A 17,681-nucleotide genomic window follows, 5' to 3' on the forward strand; every position below is an offset into this window, starting at 1 on the left:
ACTATGTATATAATGAACCCGTCATACGGTGTGCCAATTCAGTAAAAAAATGCAACAGCATGTGACGAAGTTGTGGAAGAAACTCTCGTCTTTAGCATCCTGCTCAAATTCACGGAATCTATAAATGCCTGTAACTCAAACTAAAATAAAAAAAAACAAGGTACGCTTACACGCTGTGGTACCACGTGCAATTCAAGCTGCCATCCTGCAACTGATTAGATATATCATGTGTTATCAGTGTGATCAATGCACAAACCAAACCCGCGTTGCATTTATGCACTTTAGCGAATGCACTTTCTCTTAAGCGCCCTAAATCTGTTCAATGGAACAATGGACTTGTAACTGGCCGCGGATTCTGGTTCATCTCTATACAAGTTTACCCTTACCGGCTGTTGATGTCTCTCAGGCAACCTTTCTGTTGTAAAAGGAACAACTATATACTATCCTTTCCAAAAACATAGTACACTGCAAATTTGCTCTTACTACAACTGCATAAAGTTCATTATATTTGTTGTAACACTTGGTAAATGATTGCAGCTTACGCGGACGAGGCTCGCGAGTGTAACCTCAGTGTTACAGAGAAGCTAAATCTGTTGTTTATAACAATCTTGCAAGCTAATTTAGTCTTTAAATCTATGGACATAAAAGTCGTAGCTGTATGTTTCTTGGTACACAAATATACGCGTAGAAAAGACGCATTCTGCAGACCAAGCTATCGCTTATTGAAACATAAAAAAATGTTTAAATTTGTGATAAATACGTTTTTGTATATATATTATATCAGTCAATCCAATATGGTCTAGTGGATACGATACCCGTCTCTTAATATATACACTCTGGTTCAATTTCCCGCATCAGAAGCATTTTTCTCTCAATCTGGTATATTGTAGTATATAATAGTACAAATCCAGATACTTGAGCAGATCCTAAAGATTAAATGCTTTCAACTCTCTTACCTCAAACTGTGAAACTGTATTTAAAACACTTTTCGTTTGCTATAAAACAGTCGACGACAAAGCCGCAGAGCACGTAAGGATGTAAGTAAACAAAAACCACGTGGCATTCGTGTACTTAAATCATCAAAACTTAACAACAAAACTTATTACTAATTGATTACTTATTAATAATTGGTGTAAATAGTGAAATTAAAATTAATCGCTGTTTGTTATTAAGACATTTTATTAGTTATTAACTGATCATTTAAAAAAAAAAAAATCTTTTTCTGTAATAATGCGACTGGCCTCTATACAAAGTCTGTCAAAGTAGATAGTGTATGATGAAAAGGAAATAGTAAGAATCCTTATATTCTCCAGTATTCACTTATTGATCTTCTTTCGAATGTAGAAACTACTACAGCAATATAATAGAAAATAATAGTAACACGTCTATGATAGACCGATGCGTCGGCGCGGGAAGAGCTTCCGGCGTATTATCTCTACCAAACGGCGTTATCTGGCGTCCATCCACAGCCAAGAGCCGCGTGCGGTCTTTGTTTTAGAAAGTGGAATGGCAGGGCGGTCGGCCGCGGTATCCGTGTGCCTAGCTGCGTGTGTATAGTAAACGTGTCTAAAAATTCAAGTCGCGGCGTCACCGAGTGCAGCCGGTCTCGCGCCATCGGGCTAATGAGCGGGCGGTGCGGGCGGGGCGCCGGCGGGACGAGGGGCAGAGCAGGGGGGGTAATGGCGCGCGGCGTCGGATGTCGCCGGGGGGTGCCGCCGCGCCGCCGATAACAAAATCACTAGAGAACGTGCCACTCGAGACGCGAAACGATCTGTACTGGATGCGGTGAAATGAGCAGACTCGCGAAAACTTCTTTGTAAAAAAAAATCAATATTTTCAATTTATTACAATAGTTTTCGATGGGTCACCGAGCCAAAAGTTACCGCTTGGGTAGACCCCACACTAGATGGAATGGCTATATATATTTAGATTGCAGGAAATCACTGGATGCAAGCAACGCAAAGTCGGTAATCGTAGCTATCAGCTCACAGGTGACATCCATAGTCACAAAACTCAAACAACTGAAAATTTATTAAAAACACTTAACTTTCTTAAAAGACAAGTTAATACAACAAGAATAAAAAAAGTTAATGTTATTATGAAACAATGAATTAGATACCGCATCCAAAATATTTCGTTACTCCGCGCACATCGCCAATGCCCGAAATACAGTGCGGGCGACGCGTCGTAAATCGCGGCGCGGCCCGGCGAGGGCCTTTGTGTGGCCTCGACTTGGCAAAAACATACCTACGAGCCGCTAGCCTCCAGCTACCTACAGCCGTGCCTAAACTTCGGTCCGTGCGTGCAGCGACCCGGCCATCTCTAGCGTCTACCGGCGACTGGGAGAATATTTCAAAAATACCGTACATACACATGGATCCAACTGATGTTCTTCCTTAACTTTTTTAATTTTTAATAAACGCTAACAAAGGATGCGTGCATTTTCTGTCAATTAATATATGGTATTCCTTAAACAATAATCAATTGCTTAAAAAATAATAAAGCTAAAATAGCGTTTTCATAATTCGGATTATATATACGAATATTTAAAACTAATTATTTTTTACATCTATCCCAGCAGACTCTGTACTGGCAGAAGCCAATCTGTCGCACACCAATATAAAAAGCGTTTAAGCTTTTTGCTGACAAATGAGCTTTACATTTACCTTTACCCCTGTATATATTGTTGCACTAAATGTAGTAAACGAAATATAGTTATTCTTCATAGTTTTAACCCGATGACGTCATCATAAAATCATGCCCCGATAAACAAGTGCAACGTCGCTCGCAGGCAGTTGTGTCGCAGTACGACGTGTTCAAAATTTTACCCTCAGCGCGACTCGCTCGCGGCTAAATCCCAGACGAGCGCGGCTCCGGCGCTAGGCGTCGTCATTATTGTCGCATACTAAATGCTGTGCTACGACAACCCTAGCGCGGCGGATACACGGCGTACGGATACGCGTTCCTATTCCAGGACTCTCTATCTACCTTTACATCTCTCACAACTTCAACGAACTTAGGTATATGAGTCCCAATCAAATCCTAAATATGATTGCTTGCCGGTATGATTCTCCTCTTTTGTACCAATGTTTACAAAGGTCTATATCTACCACACACCTAGTAAATGAGTTTATATATGAAGCTATTCTTAAAACTTGAAAATAATTTTAAGGTTTGTTTTATCTTACATACGTTTAGTACTGAACATACGTTACAGTTCAGACCGTGGGCTTCGTTCCCTTCTATATTTGCTTAATCTACGTAAACGCTACATGTATTTTTAAATAGATCACAAATATTGAGCAAAAATGTGCTGTGCCTATATATAACATCACATCATCACAGGATCTCAATAAGCTGACGTTGATATCATCTTCTATGAAAGTCGACGCTGATAACCTTGCGGGCTGTTATAGCTCCGTCAACGTAAGTTCGCGAATTCGCGGTCAGCGAACGATAAATTGACGGTGATAGTTCATATTCGATACTGACAGCTATTATGACTATTTTAGATTCGTCACCCGATGAAACCTAATATTCTAAAGTGAAAATCACAGACCGGCAAGTGGGGCGTATGACATTCACTGATAACGTAAACAAACGAATTTGTTATGGTTGTCAAAAGACGCCGGACAGCTGCTTCAAACCGGTCCGATATTGGAAATAAATAGTGGAAGCCTATACCCAGCAGTGGACGTCCAATGACTTAAATGATGATGATAAATGATCCAGAAATATGCCTCTACGATTTCTGTCGCCGTTTGAAAGTTGGTTCTCGAAACTGGATCTCGTAAATGTAAGCCACATTCCTTAAATCTGTCTAAAGTCTACCTAATGAGTTTTAGACGCATAGTTTTGATTTTGTGAATTTAAATATTATTGGAGTAATATTTGAATCGTACATTATGTTTCCTTATTGCTATTTTTTATATCAAAGATACATTTCCTATATAGTTTAGTCTTATGAAGTAGACATTTATGGATTGTCAATCGCAAAAGATCTATGTGGTACGAAAAACGTTCACTGCGATCTGCATGATCTGATAATTTACCAAGCGAACGTGCTAAACAGGTATCCATTCAGAGCAGCTCTCATGAAAGCGCCATGCACTCATTATTCAGACTAAATATTTGTAATCTTGGAAAACCGGCTGCGATGGTACAGACATCAAAATGAGAACATTCGAGGACATTGGCAATACGACAGTTAACCCGACATTCTCGATAAACGGAGCTGAGATACAGCAAAACTACGTTAAGTGTCGTAAAGAAAGAAAAGCAGCGGGCTCTCCAGGACAGAGCAAAAAACCAAAGCAAGCATTTCTAGCCACAATAACAAAGCACTTAATTAATATATAACGAAATCTATATCGTCTAAGCCAAGTGTCACAATTGTGACCGAAAGTTTTTGACAAAATAGATTCTGATTTTAAAATTACATATTAACAGATTGAATACATATAGAATGAACATGCAGGTTTCATAAGGTATTTCGATGAATCCAACGGCAAATGTTTTTAAAAAGTTTTTGTCAACTAACTAATAAGTGTGACAAATAAAGTACATCGGGCGCGCGTACGAGGCGTGTGCCAACACGGGCAGGCATTACTCAAAGCCGACGTCGCGACAATTAACGAGCTACAACGCACAGCGCGCCTGTAGCCCTTGCTAACAGAGCGCCGCAAATGGTGGACTAAATACCGCTAATATCCGCGCACTGGAAGAATAAACCGGCAACACAAAACGACTCATCACATACTTCGCCCTCTCCTTCATAGTATACAGGGTGATTAGTTACAAGTGTTGAATCTAAGACGAATATACAGCTCATGAATCAGCGAAAAGGTTTTACACTTATCAACTACCCAAGTAACCCTTTATAAAGTGATCACTGTTAAACCCTATTTGAATACGATAGATCAATAACCTTTGCAACGATATATATTACACAATAAATAATTTTAATATGTTGCAATCCGAATTTTGAATTTCGAAACTATTGATTTTAAAATATAGTGTAACATAAATTAATTAAATGAAATGTACATTCAACAATTTAAAAATTTTACACCTATAATCAATCACCCTATGGACAGATAAATATACAACGATATTTAAATCTCATTGTATGTAACAGCTTTTTTGACATTGTTATAGCATTAAAAGTACATAGGATGTTGGCTCCCAATCCGGTCATATAGTGGAATGTAACCTTCAAGCTTTGGTCCCTATGAAAAAGGTTTAGGCTAAGCGTTATCTGCGCCCTATAGTCCCAAAAACCTCGGAAACTAGAAAATTTGAAGAAAAAAAGCAAGATATAAAAGATATTATGAAGGACGGAAGGAGTATGTAAATAAAAAACCTGAAAATCATTCACCCGAAATGTAACGTCTCTGCCCCACACAAGGCAGGGCAAACGAGAGGGCCCCAAAAACAGGACCCATCCAAACACCCCTCGGAAACTGCAAATTACTCTTGGAAAGCCCAAAAATAACAAGTGTTGGTAAAAATGCGATTCATGTACATCAAATCGTTTCAACAATCATACCAAAGTGTCTTTTGATGAAAAACGTGATACTCATATAACTACGACTTAAAACAAAACTACGGAATAAAACGATTATTCTTCTATTCCATTTAGCAATCATCTTCATTGGTCATTACCGCCAGTGTTGCCTTATTTTATAATGCATTACATATCAGCCCATAGACGCCACTACTAAGCTTAGGCCTAACCCGCAGGTTCCACCGATGACTGACTGATGACTTAACTGGAAAACCTAAACTCGACCCTAATATCAAGTTTCTGCATATTCATAGCTTACGATGTATATACATTGAAACAATATTATTCTCCACTCGGTAATTCCCGCACGAGATTCTCTTCGAACACGTGGCAGGACGCCTTCTATCCAACACCACGTGTTATCGGAAAATCGAAACCTTCAAACAAGTATCTGTAAAATTATTAAAGCAATCTTATATAATAGAATCTTTGTGCATTAATTATATAACATTTCTACTGCAGTAGCGTTCTCTGTGTACCATCATACTACACAGTGACCGCCAACCTGCTTGCCAAGTGTGGCATCTATGGCGAGGCCTATGCCTTGCAGTGGGCGTCTATGGGCTGAAACAACAACCACCATGTCGTCGAATATTTGTTCTTAGGAAAAATAGTGATCGTGGACTTGTTAATTGATTGTTCTTAGGAAGAAACAATTGTTTAAAACACCTATTTGTTGAAAAGCAATAGTCGAGGGTAGATGAATAAGAAGTGACTTGTTTTATTTGTTGGAAGTGTAAGTTGTTTGTGGTGAGTTGTTTCAAGACGTTGTTACGTTGTCAGTAGAATAAAAGAAAATTGCTTAAAATTGTATTGCATTGAAAATGTGCGTTTATTCTACAAAGCTGACATCTAACGATCTAAAAAACAACCTCCGCTATTTAATCTCTTATTAAAGTATTTTGCGCGTGTTACGGAAGGCGTATTTTTCTAAAGCCATTGTTTTGAAATCGATTGTTCATTATGAAACGTGAAATACTGTGCACTGCCCATCTCATTAATCGTGGATCCGGTCCTCCTCTTCGCGCCGCTGCCTCGCGGCTGAGGGACGTGACCTCTCCGTTACATTCTCTAACAGATTACAATCTGTCTTCTGTCGCTAACAGCGTGATAGGTTTTATTAGTTACACGATACCTACTTACTGTTTACTGTGTATTATATAACATATAAATGTATCAAAGATTGAAGGATAACCGAGATTGTTAAAAACCTATTAACTGTTTAAATAAATTCAGAGAAATTCACACTACTCTATCAATAATTTGAATCCATCCATAAAAAACTTAGTTCTGCGGTAAAATGACTAGATACAGTCACTATAATCAAACTATAGCTCAATAAAAAATATGAAAATATAGGTAATTTCCGAACTATTTACATAAATGTGGCACAAAATTGGATGTATTAACAATTAAACATTAATTTAAAGAGATGTACTATTTTGAGTCTCAAAAAGCTGAACGCGAATCCGGTATTCTGCAGAATTTTCACGGCGTACACTTAAGACAATAGTAACTCAGTTTGTGCAGTGGTTGCCCAGCATTAGAGGACTGAGACCTGCGATCGTAGGTCGCGGATTCGATTCTCGGCATACTATGTTATATAATTTACACATTGCGCATTAATTATGTACAATAGCCACTGCGTACAAATAAGTTTCCAGAGGGTAGGCAGCAGCGTCCCATGCATACCATAAAGTCACATCATCAGCAACACGCATGCTGAGCGTGGCGATTATGATATACGCTCCTATAAATATCTTTGGGGGAAGCCTATACCTTACAGTCGACGTCTACAGGCTAAAATGATGACGATATCAAAGTGCGGCGATTACTTTGAACATTTTAATACTTATAGTTAGTTTGTTCTACAAGAAAAATTAAAACAAAACAGATTGAATCTTTTTAATGGAACTTACCATGATACATTATGCTTTTGATAAAGATCAAAACGATATTAACGAAAGAAGTGAAGATATTTACTGACAGATTACTATTTTTTTATTAATCACATATTTTTACTAGGTACTTTGCAATAAAACATAGAATTTAAAATTAAAGTCACCAAATCTCACTCATTATGATGAGCTTACTAGTTTATGAAACTTTATTTAGATATACATAGATGATACGTTTGCACAATTTTCCTAGAATACTACAGTTTTCATTATTCAATTGAGATAAAAATTTATATGAGGTAACCTGTACATTTTCCATAAGAAAAACTGCCATAATCAATTTCTACAAACTAATTCTCCTCGACGGCGAAAAAAAACATAATCACAACATTAATTGAGGTATAAAAATCTAAAAGACATGAAAAATCCATCAAAAAGCGTGGTCATGGTACATTTCATACCCTCTACCTGTGTGGGGGTGTTGGGTACAACCCAACTCAGGTAGTTGCAACACTACAAGGCCTACAGCGATAACAACAATTGCTTCGTCCAAAAACACACCCTTTTATTGTTTACTTACAAGCTGCCCAGTCTTGACTTCGTTCTTACAAAAGTCGCGGTACAATAAAAAGACGTATTACGGAGTAATCACTTTATTTATTGTTATAATTTCTCTAAATATCTAGAAAAGACGAGGATAAACATCCAAGAGTTTGTAGTTCCATCAGTTGGAAGGACCAAATACGTTTTACTCTTAACCCTTAACTTGGCAGATTTTTTTTAACAATACATTAATATTCATACCTCTTGACTTTTAAGACCCAAGGATGCCAACAGAAAAAACTGAACAAGCGTTCGAAAATTAAGAAATTACCTAAACATTCACATACAAATGGTTACTTTGCGTTCAAAATTAATGCAACTATTTTTTTTTAATTCTGATGTATCTCTACAGATACATTATCAAGAAAAGGGTTAACAGAAATGTTCATGCTACACTTTACAACACGAAGCTAGGAATAGGTTGCGTAGCTTGATGAAGATTACTCCGTATCCAGGAGATCACAACCCTTGGCAATGAGGACAATGATGCGAGGATGAGGAATGTTGCAACAATTAAGAAGGATTGTAAAAAAGAATATAAAAATAACTTTTATTTTTTATTTGATTACATCGTGACGTCAACTATTTGAAAGAGAAAAATATGTTTTAATTAAATTTGCGGTTTGTATGGGAATAGAAATGTGTGGTTTGTGCTAATCTAATTGCAGTTTTTTCATATTTTCATCGCAACGGATCTAGCCCCGTACCAAAACGAAGCAATTGAATAATACATTTGGAAAGACATTTGACGATACGATTATATTTATATGTAAGATATACAATTGTAAATACTGTGTTATAATCAAAATAGATCACACTCCACTTCAGATCTCTCCCTAGACTCGGATGAGGGTAGTTATAAAATGTGTCAGTCCATAAGGTACGCGTTATATCCGCTGTCGCAGGAGGTAAAGGGTTAAATCGTACTTTTGATGATTAAAACCCTCACGTTTCATCATCCTTCACCAGGAGATGCTGCTGGTCCGTGGTCTTCACTACAAAATCTTATATCAACAGCAACCAACTCATTCCACGCACTTTTAAATCAGTTTATTTTATAAGTTTAAGCTTCTTTTAAGGTAAACAAAGATTTCCAGGCCCAGCTACTAAAGAAACTCACGTATGTGACGATAGAACGTGGTTTGAAGTACGGTGAACCCAGCATTAACAATCTTTAACATCATGGCGCTATGAAACAAATATGATTATCTTACCTAATATACACCTTTTGCTTTATTGACAAAGGTAAAATCAATAATTTTTATATAAACACCAGTCTTTGCTTAAAAAGACGATTCAACATCGATGAATAACGATTAATCATTTTAAAATTCGAATGGATGTTTCTAGAATGATTCAAAGCAACTCTCTTTACAATAATTGATACAAACCTTATAAGCAGATCGTTATGATAAGACAAAACTGCGCAATTACACAAAAACTTATTATTTAGGATCCAAATGCTCCACATAACGCAAAGGTAAAGGTCAATAATGGTTTTAATGTACAAATGGAGATATATTAAAACCATTTGATGAACCCAATTTCTTTTACTGTATTAAAAATAAACAATCGTCATCATCTTGTCAGCGGATAGACGCCAAGGCCTAGGCCTCCATCGAAATTCGCTACAATGTTCCGCTACCCACATACAACGACATCCCGCGATTCTCTCGTCGAAAAAAAAACATTTCATACAAATACAAGGAATAAAAATTTAAGACAAAACAGATCAACAACATACATTGTTTAAAACAAGAAGGTAAAATAAACTGACCTACATTTATAATTCACAATGTTTAATAAAATTATTATTGCAATGTATTCACAATAGGATACAAGCCGTCTTTAAGATAAATGGTAAAAATATTTTTGGTCATTTTATATTTCACCGTTTACCAGAAGTAGCTATGTTATATAACTCGCAAAAATTATCCTAACTGATAATTGAACCAGCGTCCTGATTGTAGACTCTATATTTCCAATACAAGGCGATTTCTGGTAAGAATGAAAAACCAATGGAACAATTGTAAAGAAGTCTTATATAACCATGCACTTTCAAATCTACTTAAAAACAAAAAATTCATGGGAATTACTTTAAATATGCCACATCAGGTTACAAGTTTGCAGAAATTTCAAGGTTCGAGCAAATAAAAGTTTCCAACAAAGTAGAATGAGCGTCCGACAAACAGCCGAGAATTTATTGCGGCAATTATAGGTTCAACAACTTTCTACGGATTGTTTACAAACGTAGCACAGACGCTACGCCTTCGTAGCCGCTCGCAAAATAACATGATATAACTCATTTAATCAAAATGCTAATAATGCATCATATTGTTAGTTAAAAAAAAATTCGAAGCGTAAACAAAGTTTTGGAGACTTCGAAAGTCGAACGGCGGGGAGTTAAGTTGGATGCAGTTTTTGAGATCGGTAGAAAGTCGATGCGTTCGGAATTAATTACGTTAATAAAGCGCAGGGGGCTAGGCCGTTCGCGCGGGGTCGGCGGGGCGCGGAGGGGTGCGCGGCGACGGCGGGGGTGCCGCGGGGCGGGACGGGGAGGGGGGGCAGAGTTGGACGGACACAAAGGAGAGGCGCGGCCGGCCGGCGGGCCGCGGGCCGGGCGGCCTTATCACCGAACGGCACACAGTCGCCTCGCGTCCCCCGCGACGCACGTTCCGCGAGTGTCAGCCGATCCGCGAACCGAACCGCGTCAGTGACTCGTGACAGTGAGTGGAGCCCGTACCCTGTGAACAGTTCCGAGTGTTGGGCGAAACCCGCCGGCACTGAAGCTGCATTTATTTGTGGAGCGCGAAACGGACGACCTGTCAAAAATTGTAAACACAGCGCACGTGACACCGGCCCGCAAGTAAGTTCACATTCTGTCGTTGTACAACGTATTTGCGTTAGAAGAAATTATTTCTACAACGAAAACTACGTAAACTTTAAACATATCGTAGTTATTTTATTTACTACGTGTTGCAGTTTAAACAATTAATTACCTTTCCACCTGACATTAAAAAAGTTTATTCATAGATATTTATAAATTTAATTTGGACCAAAAATTATTATATACATAAGTGACGCAACAATGTTTATGTTAAAAATGTAAGAAAAGTTTTCCGAAGCCGCAGATTGAGCACGCGTGTAGAAATAAAATATTTCAATGTTTTGAAATACACGTGATATTTTCGCTCGTAAAATTTGAATAGGCACAAATTGTTATTAAGTCACGGTCCTTACATTGTTGTCTGGATGCAGTAAAACCTCGACTAATCAATGATATTTTTATTAACGCGACGTAAACACGTAAAACTTACAAAGATGTTTATCGCGGAAAACAATTCATTTTGTACCCGGTGAAACGCGGGATCGTCTAAATTCCTAAGTACTCAAATACCTATTACCTAATTTTTAAAAGTCTAGTTTATTTAAAACTTTAGAATGTTTATTTTATTTATTTTCTGCATTTCTTCGTCAATATTAAAAACAAAAATAACAAATATTCGCCTGACTACATAAACGAATTATTGATAGAAATAAGTTATTAGCGCCTTTTGGATAGAAGAATAAAATAAAGCTACGAACTGTAAATATATTATACACAAATATAGACTTTAAATCCATGTAAACGAAATAATTGACTTAAGTATGTAAAGTAGATCTGAGATTTTAAAATAAAAAAAAAGTATGAATGAGAAACGACAAGTGTAACCACAGAAATATAATTAAAAATATAAATATTAACACATTATGTATAATCTGTAGGTGAATATAAATAATTTGCAATAGAAAAGTGAACTTTTGAATTTCGGGAAAGTGGCTCGGCGCTGGCCGTGTAGCGCCACCTAGCGGCGACCGCCGGCAGCGCCGCGCTCGCAAGGTCACCGTGTCAACGACCCGACAACTTTTGCCGTTTACTGTTGTCGTAGGTCATAATTTTATGTCTTCTTTTTGTTTATCTTTTCGTAACTTTATAGCTTCCCGCGCAAACACTTTATCGCTCTTCGAGCCGTTGATATTGCTCGTTATTGGTTATGACAAATATTTATTTTAATAATTTTCGAATTGTTCGCGCCTTTTCATGATACAGTCGGTCTTCCTCCCTAAACTTCATCGCATCAATTATCTCCATTGATGACGTTACTTTTTTATTTTTTTGCGTTGCGATATTAGAAAACTATTTGAAATTGCCACTAAAATGATAACTAACGTAAATAGGATTTGTGAATTTTATTATACTTTGATTATCTTATACATATTACTGTTCATAAAAGCTCTAACACAGAGTCAATAAACATTAATACCGTTATTATGGTAAGCACAGAGCAACTAACATTTAAGGCAAAAAATGAAAAGATGCTAAAAATAAAACAAGTAATGATTTTGTTTGTATTGTTGCAGCAAGCGCGACGCCAAAATGGCGACCAAGGGCAAACGTCCAATGCGCGCGCTCACACCCAGCGACAAGATCGAGGCGATCCAACGCGTAAACGACGGCGAGTCCAAAGCGTCCGTGGCGCGCGACATCGGCGTGCCCGAGTCCACGCTGCGCGGCTGGTGCAAAAACGAGGACAAGCTGCGCTACATGACGTCGCGCCTCTCCTCTCCCGACACCGACAAGAGCAACGACGGCGACCCGCCCGACAAGCGCGCGCGCACAGAGTCGCCCGTCGCTCCGCACTCGCCGCCCGCCGGCCTCGACCTCTCCGCGCCCGCCGCCCCCCACGCGCCTTTGGCACCACACGCCCCGCACGCCATGCCCCCCGCGCCGTCGCACCTCGATGCGCCCGTCGAGCTCACCACCAAGCGCACCGAGCCGCCCGCCCCTCACGCCGCGCCCCGCGAGCGCCGCCCCGACCCGGGCGCCAGCGTGTCCATGAGCGCCATCAGTCCACTGTCTGGACTCGCGCACCTGCCCGGCCTTACACACTCACACCTTGGTCTCAGTTTCAACGAAATCGCCACAAATCTTACGCTTCTGGCTCAACTAAACCCTGGACTATCAGGCCTCTCGGCACAACCGGCCAGCCGCGCCCTCCGCTCGGTGCGCTCGCCGAAACCCGCCCACAACGGAGTCCTCAACCTTAACGAGAGCAAGCATCGAAGCAAATCCCATCATTCCTCAGATCATTACCGACATAGCAGCTCGAAATCAAGCCATCACAGCAGTTCCCAGAGTGCAAGCCAACCTGTAGACGACACGCTGTGGTATTGGCTAAAAACACAACAAGCTATGCTTGATCTAACAGCACAAACGACAACTGCTCATTCCCTGCAGCTCGGCAAACCGAGTGAACCCAGCTTGCCGCCGAAACCCGTGGCGCCCGCGCCTCCCTTGAACTCCCATCTGGATTACAACAGGAACTCGTGGTTATGGCAGTACTACAAACAATTCGGCGGTGCCATGCCACTTCCCGAAGACAAACTTAAATCCGCATCGCAGGTTCCAAAAGACAAGACAGCAGAGAACATTTTATATTCACAACTCACCAAAGGAAAAACAGAGGAGGAGCACGCCGCTACAACAAGCCCTCTCCATGCGCAGCCACCCGTACAGACAAGTGAAACCCGGGAACCAGTACCAGAACCTCGTGTACCAGAACCTCGTATACCAGAACCTCGTATACCAGAACCGGTCGCCAGCCCCGACGTGGGAACGGAGAATAAAGAACCCCCTCCTGACAAGAACGTGGACACCAGCAGAAGTCAAAATAAAGCGCGGATCGTTCTAGATAATCTGCTGTTCAATAACACAAGCCAAGCGGCAGTGGAGGAGATTAAGGCGGGCGAGGTTACGAACGAAGAGTGGGAGTCGGGCGCGGCGGAAGCGCTGGAGCACGGGGAGAAATTCCTAAGGTGGCTAGAGGCGAGCGGCGACCCCAGCGTGACGCGCATGCACGTGCACCAACTGGGCTCGCTACTGCACAACCTGCGCGCGCGCCGGGCGCCTCCCGCGCATGCGCCATGCGCCGCCGAGCACGTCGCGCGCCGCAAATAGACGCCCGCCGCCTCGCGCGCTCGCTACAGGGAATATTTCAATTATATCTGTACATATTTAATTACGTCGTCGCCAGTAAGCATTCACTTGTGATATGTGTAGCCAAATTTGCGTAATTTCTTTGTTCTAAAAAGAAAGCTATGCATTGTATTTTTAGTTTCTAAGACTTACCGTAGAAGCGCAAAGGCTTTGTCGAATCTCTACATTGATAGTTAATCTTTTTCCGAGTCTATGAACAAACCTAATTGTGTTGATGTTTGAGTGATAACGTTGCTGCCCCGCGGTGATGTAACGGTCTCCGAGGGCGCGGACGCCGCGCGAGTGCCCCGCGAGTACCCCGCGAGTGCCCCGCGAGTACCCCGCGAGTGCCCCGCGAGTACCCCGCGAGTGCCCCCGCGTGCCCCGTGCGTAGGTTAAGTAGTGTCGCTGTACGTTGCCATTGCCGATCACATTCCTAGCTGTACCCTACCGTAGTGCGCTCCCTATGTTCTACCTCAAATCAAATCTTATACTAAGTCATGGCGTCCTTTCGGCCGTTTAGGGGATAGTTGCGTGCGTGGTTGTTGTGGCTAGTGTCGTATGCCTATAGAAGTACCAAATATTGAGAGGTTGCGAGTGCATCCCACGTGCCAATCGTGCGAACAAGGTAGTATATTGTTAAGACATAGTTGACAGTGGTATCGACACTCGTGTAATTGTTTTTTATTGCTCAGTATTTTATATGGTAGACAATCTCCAAGTCCCGACGCGGAATTGTATATGTTAAACGTTAACAGTTAAGGACTCTGTGATCAAAATTATAAATTATTGAGAGATTATAAATATTATAAGTACATTCCTAATGAATAGAGTGTATTATGGTGATGTTAAAGCGTTTGCAGGCGCGAGCGCGGCGCGCGTGTAGGGACCTCCCCCCACGCGCGACGCGCGCGCCCTCTGCAGAGATTCTATCTCCTTTCCATTGAAGTTGGTATAGTTGTATTGCGTTCGTTTTGATTATGTTAGCTCCATTGGAAACTATTCGAGAGACGATATTTTGTACAAAATTAAAAATTGGATTATTGAAGATACTCCTTAACGCAGAGTTTGTGATCTTAAAATGTTAAAGAATTAAATTTGAACCTTTAACGACATCTTGCGTTTCATTTACGAAGCTAAACTGTCCCTTAGATGTATACCTACAACGACTTTATATGCAGACATGATAGACACAACAGATGACTATAAATAAGTAACCAAGACACATCATGATATTAATTATTTTATCTTTGTTGTATTAAAATTTGTTTTTGCTCTTATACATGTTATAAACTTACTTTAACATATCCGACATATTTTTTAATTTGTTTTATTCTCATTACCAATCGTATATTTTCACCTTACAAAATTAAATAATATATTCATTATTTAGAGTTTAAGATTCCCTTGTTATACTTAGTTAACCTTTTGTTTACACACCTAGCGCCATCTATTATATTTTAATCGTACTATTAATGAATGAATGAAAATTTTCTTTATTGACTTATTTTGAAATCTGCTATAAATAAATTATATTCTAAGACCATGTATATAAAAATAAAGTTGTAAAACTCACATGCAACATGGGCTTCGTAAGAGGTTCATAATCAAAATAATCTGACACCAGCGTCGCTATGCCTTGCCAAGTGGTGGTGTCTGCGTAGCACAACTTGGTAGGTCTAATCGTCGTTATGACCATTTTCTACAAGCAAAGCTACTAATTAACTTTTTTCATATTACTTAATTTTGATAATTACGACATCTAGGTAATGGACAAAAACTACTATTAAAATCTCTTAAATGAAATCTTCGTTTTCGGAACCCCGTACTAATTTCCAAATATAACGTAAGAGGTCGCTTTTACAAATTTATGTAGTTAAGCAATCATTTTACTTAACATATGATGATCAGAATAGTAAAGGTAGAAGATTGACTTGCAATCCTAAATCGCGGGTTCGATCTCCAGGATATAGCCTTAAATGAAATTAACACTTTGTGCATTCATTATATAGGATTGCCACTGTTCACAATGTTTTATGGTTTAAAAATAAATGTACTTGATTTCAAGTTACGAGGTCATTTTTCATTCAAACTAATTTTTATTACGTATTAAACCCACCTGCAAACCGCATTCATTCGGAGCTTGAAGTAATAAAGGTCTCCGAAACGAGTAAAATAGTTGATGTTGGCGCCTAAAGTTTTCAGCGTATGCTAATAAAAGCCGTTCCTTATCGGTATTTGTATAATAACTTTTTGGAAAACACGATCTAGTTTCAAAGACTGGTTCTTTTATTTCAGGCCAACACAGATTAACTACTCCGAGTTCATAAATTGAGTTAACTAAGGATTCTATTGTAAGAGGCTCTTTAATATCTATTAAACCGAATATTCTTGGTGGTATTTCATTAAATTCGCCTTCTTCACATGGTCTATCGAAGATTTGGTCAACTATACTCTCGTTTATTTCAATTACTGGATCTAGTTGTTCAACGTCCGATTTTTTTTCTAATGAAAACGTTTCTGAAGACAATTTAACGGCACTCATTTTTTAAAAACGAACTTGTATAGTAGTTTAGTTAAGGATATTTTAATACACGTAATTAAAGGTACAATAATATTTACAAGTGTTGTAAATTATGTAACTAAGCAACAACAGTTTTCGTTCTTTATGTCAAAACAACAAATTGACAGATTTTAGACTAACGCGTATAAAACTGTATTTCACAAAAAAAAATATTACAAACATTACATAATTTTGTTGTTATGAAATTTGAAAACGATGGTCCACTTTTTAAAATAATTATCGATGAAGTTGCAGTCAATATTACTTATAAGGGATAAAGTAGAAAATATTAAGAGAGTTCAGGATATTTTTTATACGCTTCTTACCTCCACGAGGGCCAACAATTACAATAATAATACCGTCAACACGTGGAAATTTTTTTTTCCTTTGACCACTCAAATATTTGTGTATGTGCGCCTTCCATGCATTTACCATAGAGGCCGAAGCTGCGGCATGGTTTCGGTAAAATAATACTATATAGCACGATTACTTTTTGAAAAAGTTCGCAAGTAACAATGTTCATAGTTAAATTATATTTTAGGCCAAACATAAGCAAAACATTAGCATTTTCTTGTCCTGAACATAATTTAAATTAAAAAAACTGATTAATAACATATACATTCAATATAATCCAAAAATCCATTGATTCACTATCAGTCAAGATATATATTTACTCACTCTTCAACTCAAGATATTTCTATTACAATTTAAATAAAAATCTGCCCAAAAATCCAAGTCCTAGAACATCAACATATGAACAATAAAACGCGACTGTGCCGTACAAATATCTGATGCAGATTAACATTGTACTACCGTCTCAACATATGTTTACCGTATTTTATATTTTATGGGTTTATATTTGTTTATTTTTAGATATTTTCTACATTTTCTGTTATTAACTCTGTGCTACGGCTGTAATGTAGACGGCAACTATTTATCTACAGTAATAAATTATGTTAATATAAAATTGTATTCATTAAGATGCATTATTTGTAAATGCACTTATTTAAGAATAGAGGAAGTTATGTAAGATTA

General features: G+C 38.8%; 2 protein-coding genes across 2 annotated transcripts in view; one reads left to right on the forward strand and one right to left on the reverse strand.

Moving 5' to 3' along the window:
• lobo (lost boys) overlaps nt 1-16,628 on the reverse strand; it is a 230,196-nt gene extending 213,568 nt beyond the window's left edge. The window contains exons 1-2 of the mRNA XM_068763185.1: nt 16,203-16,628; nt 15,660-15,785 (exon numbers count right to left, since the gene is read on the reverse strand). Of these exons, the coding sequence (XP_068619286.1) occupies nt 15,660-15,785; nt 16,203-16,628 (552 nt within the window). The remainder of the gene's footprint in view (nt 1-15,659; nt 15,786-16,202) is intronic.
• Nucleotides 10,680-15,191, forward strand: LOC137919716 (protein distal antenna-like). The gene is made up of 2 exons (XM_068762875.1): nt 10,680-10,933; nt 12,469-15,191. The coding sequence occupies exon 2, from the start codon at nt 12,485-12,487 to the stop codon at nt 14,063-14,065; it is 1,581 nt and encodes a 526-aa protein (XP_068618976.1). The 5' UTR covers nt 10,680-10,933; nt 12,469-12,484; the 3' UTR covers nt 14,066-15,191.
• Nucleotides 16,629-17,681: the final 1,053 nt, after the last annotated feature.

Source organism: Battus philenor, unplaced genomic scaffold (assembly GCF_028537555.1).
Source record: "Battus philenor isolate CCGP_79_NKW_IND1 unplaced genomic scaffold, ilBatPhil1.0.hap1 SCAF_17, whole genome shotgun sequence".
NCBI classification, from domain to species: domain Eukaryota; kingdom Metazoa; phylum Arthropoda; class Insecta; order Lepidoptera; family Papilionidae; genus Battus; species Battus philenor.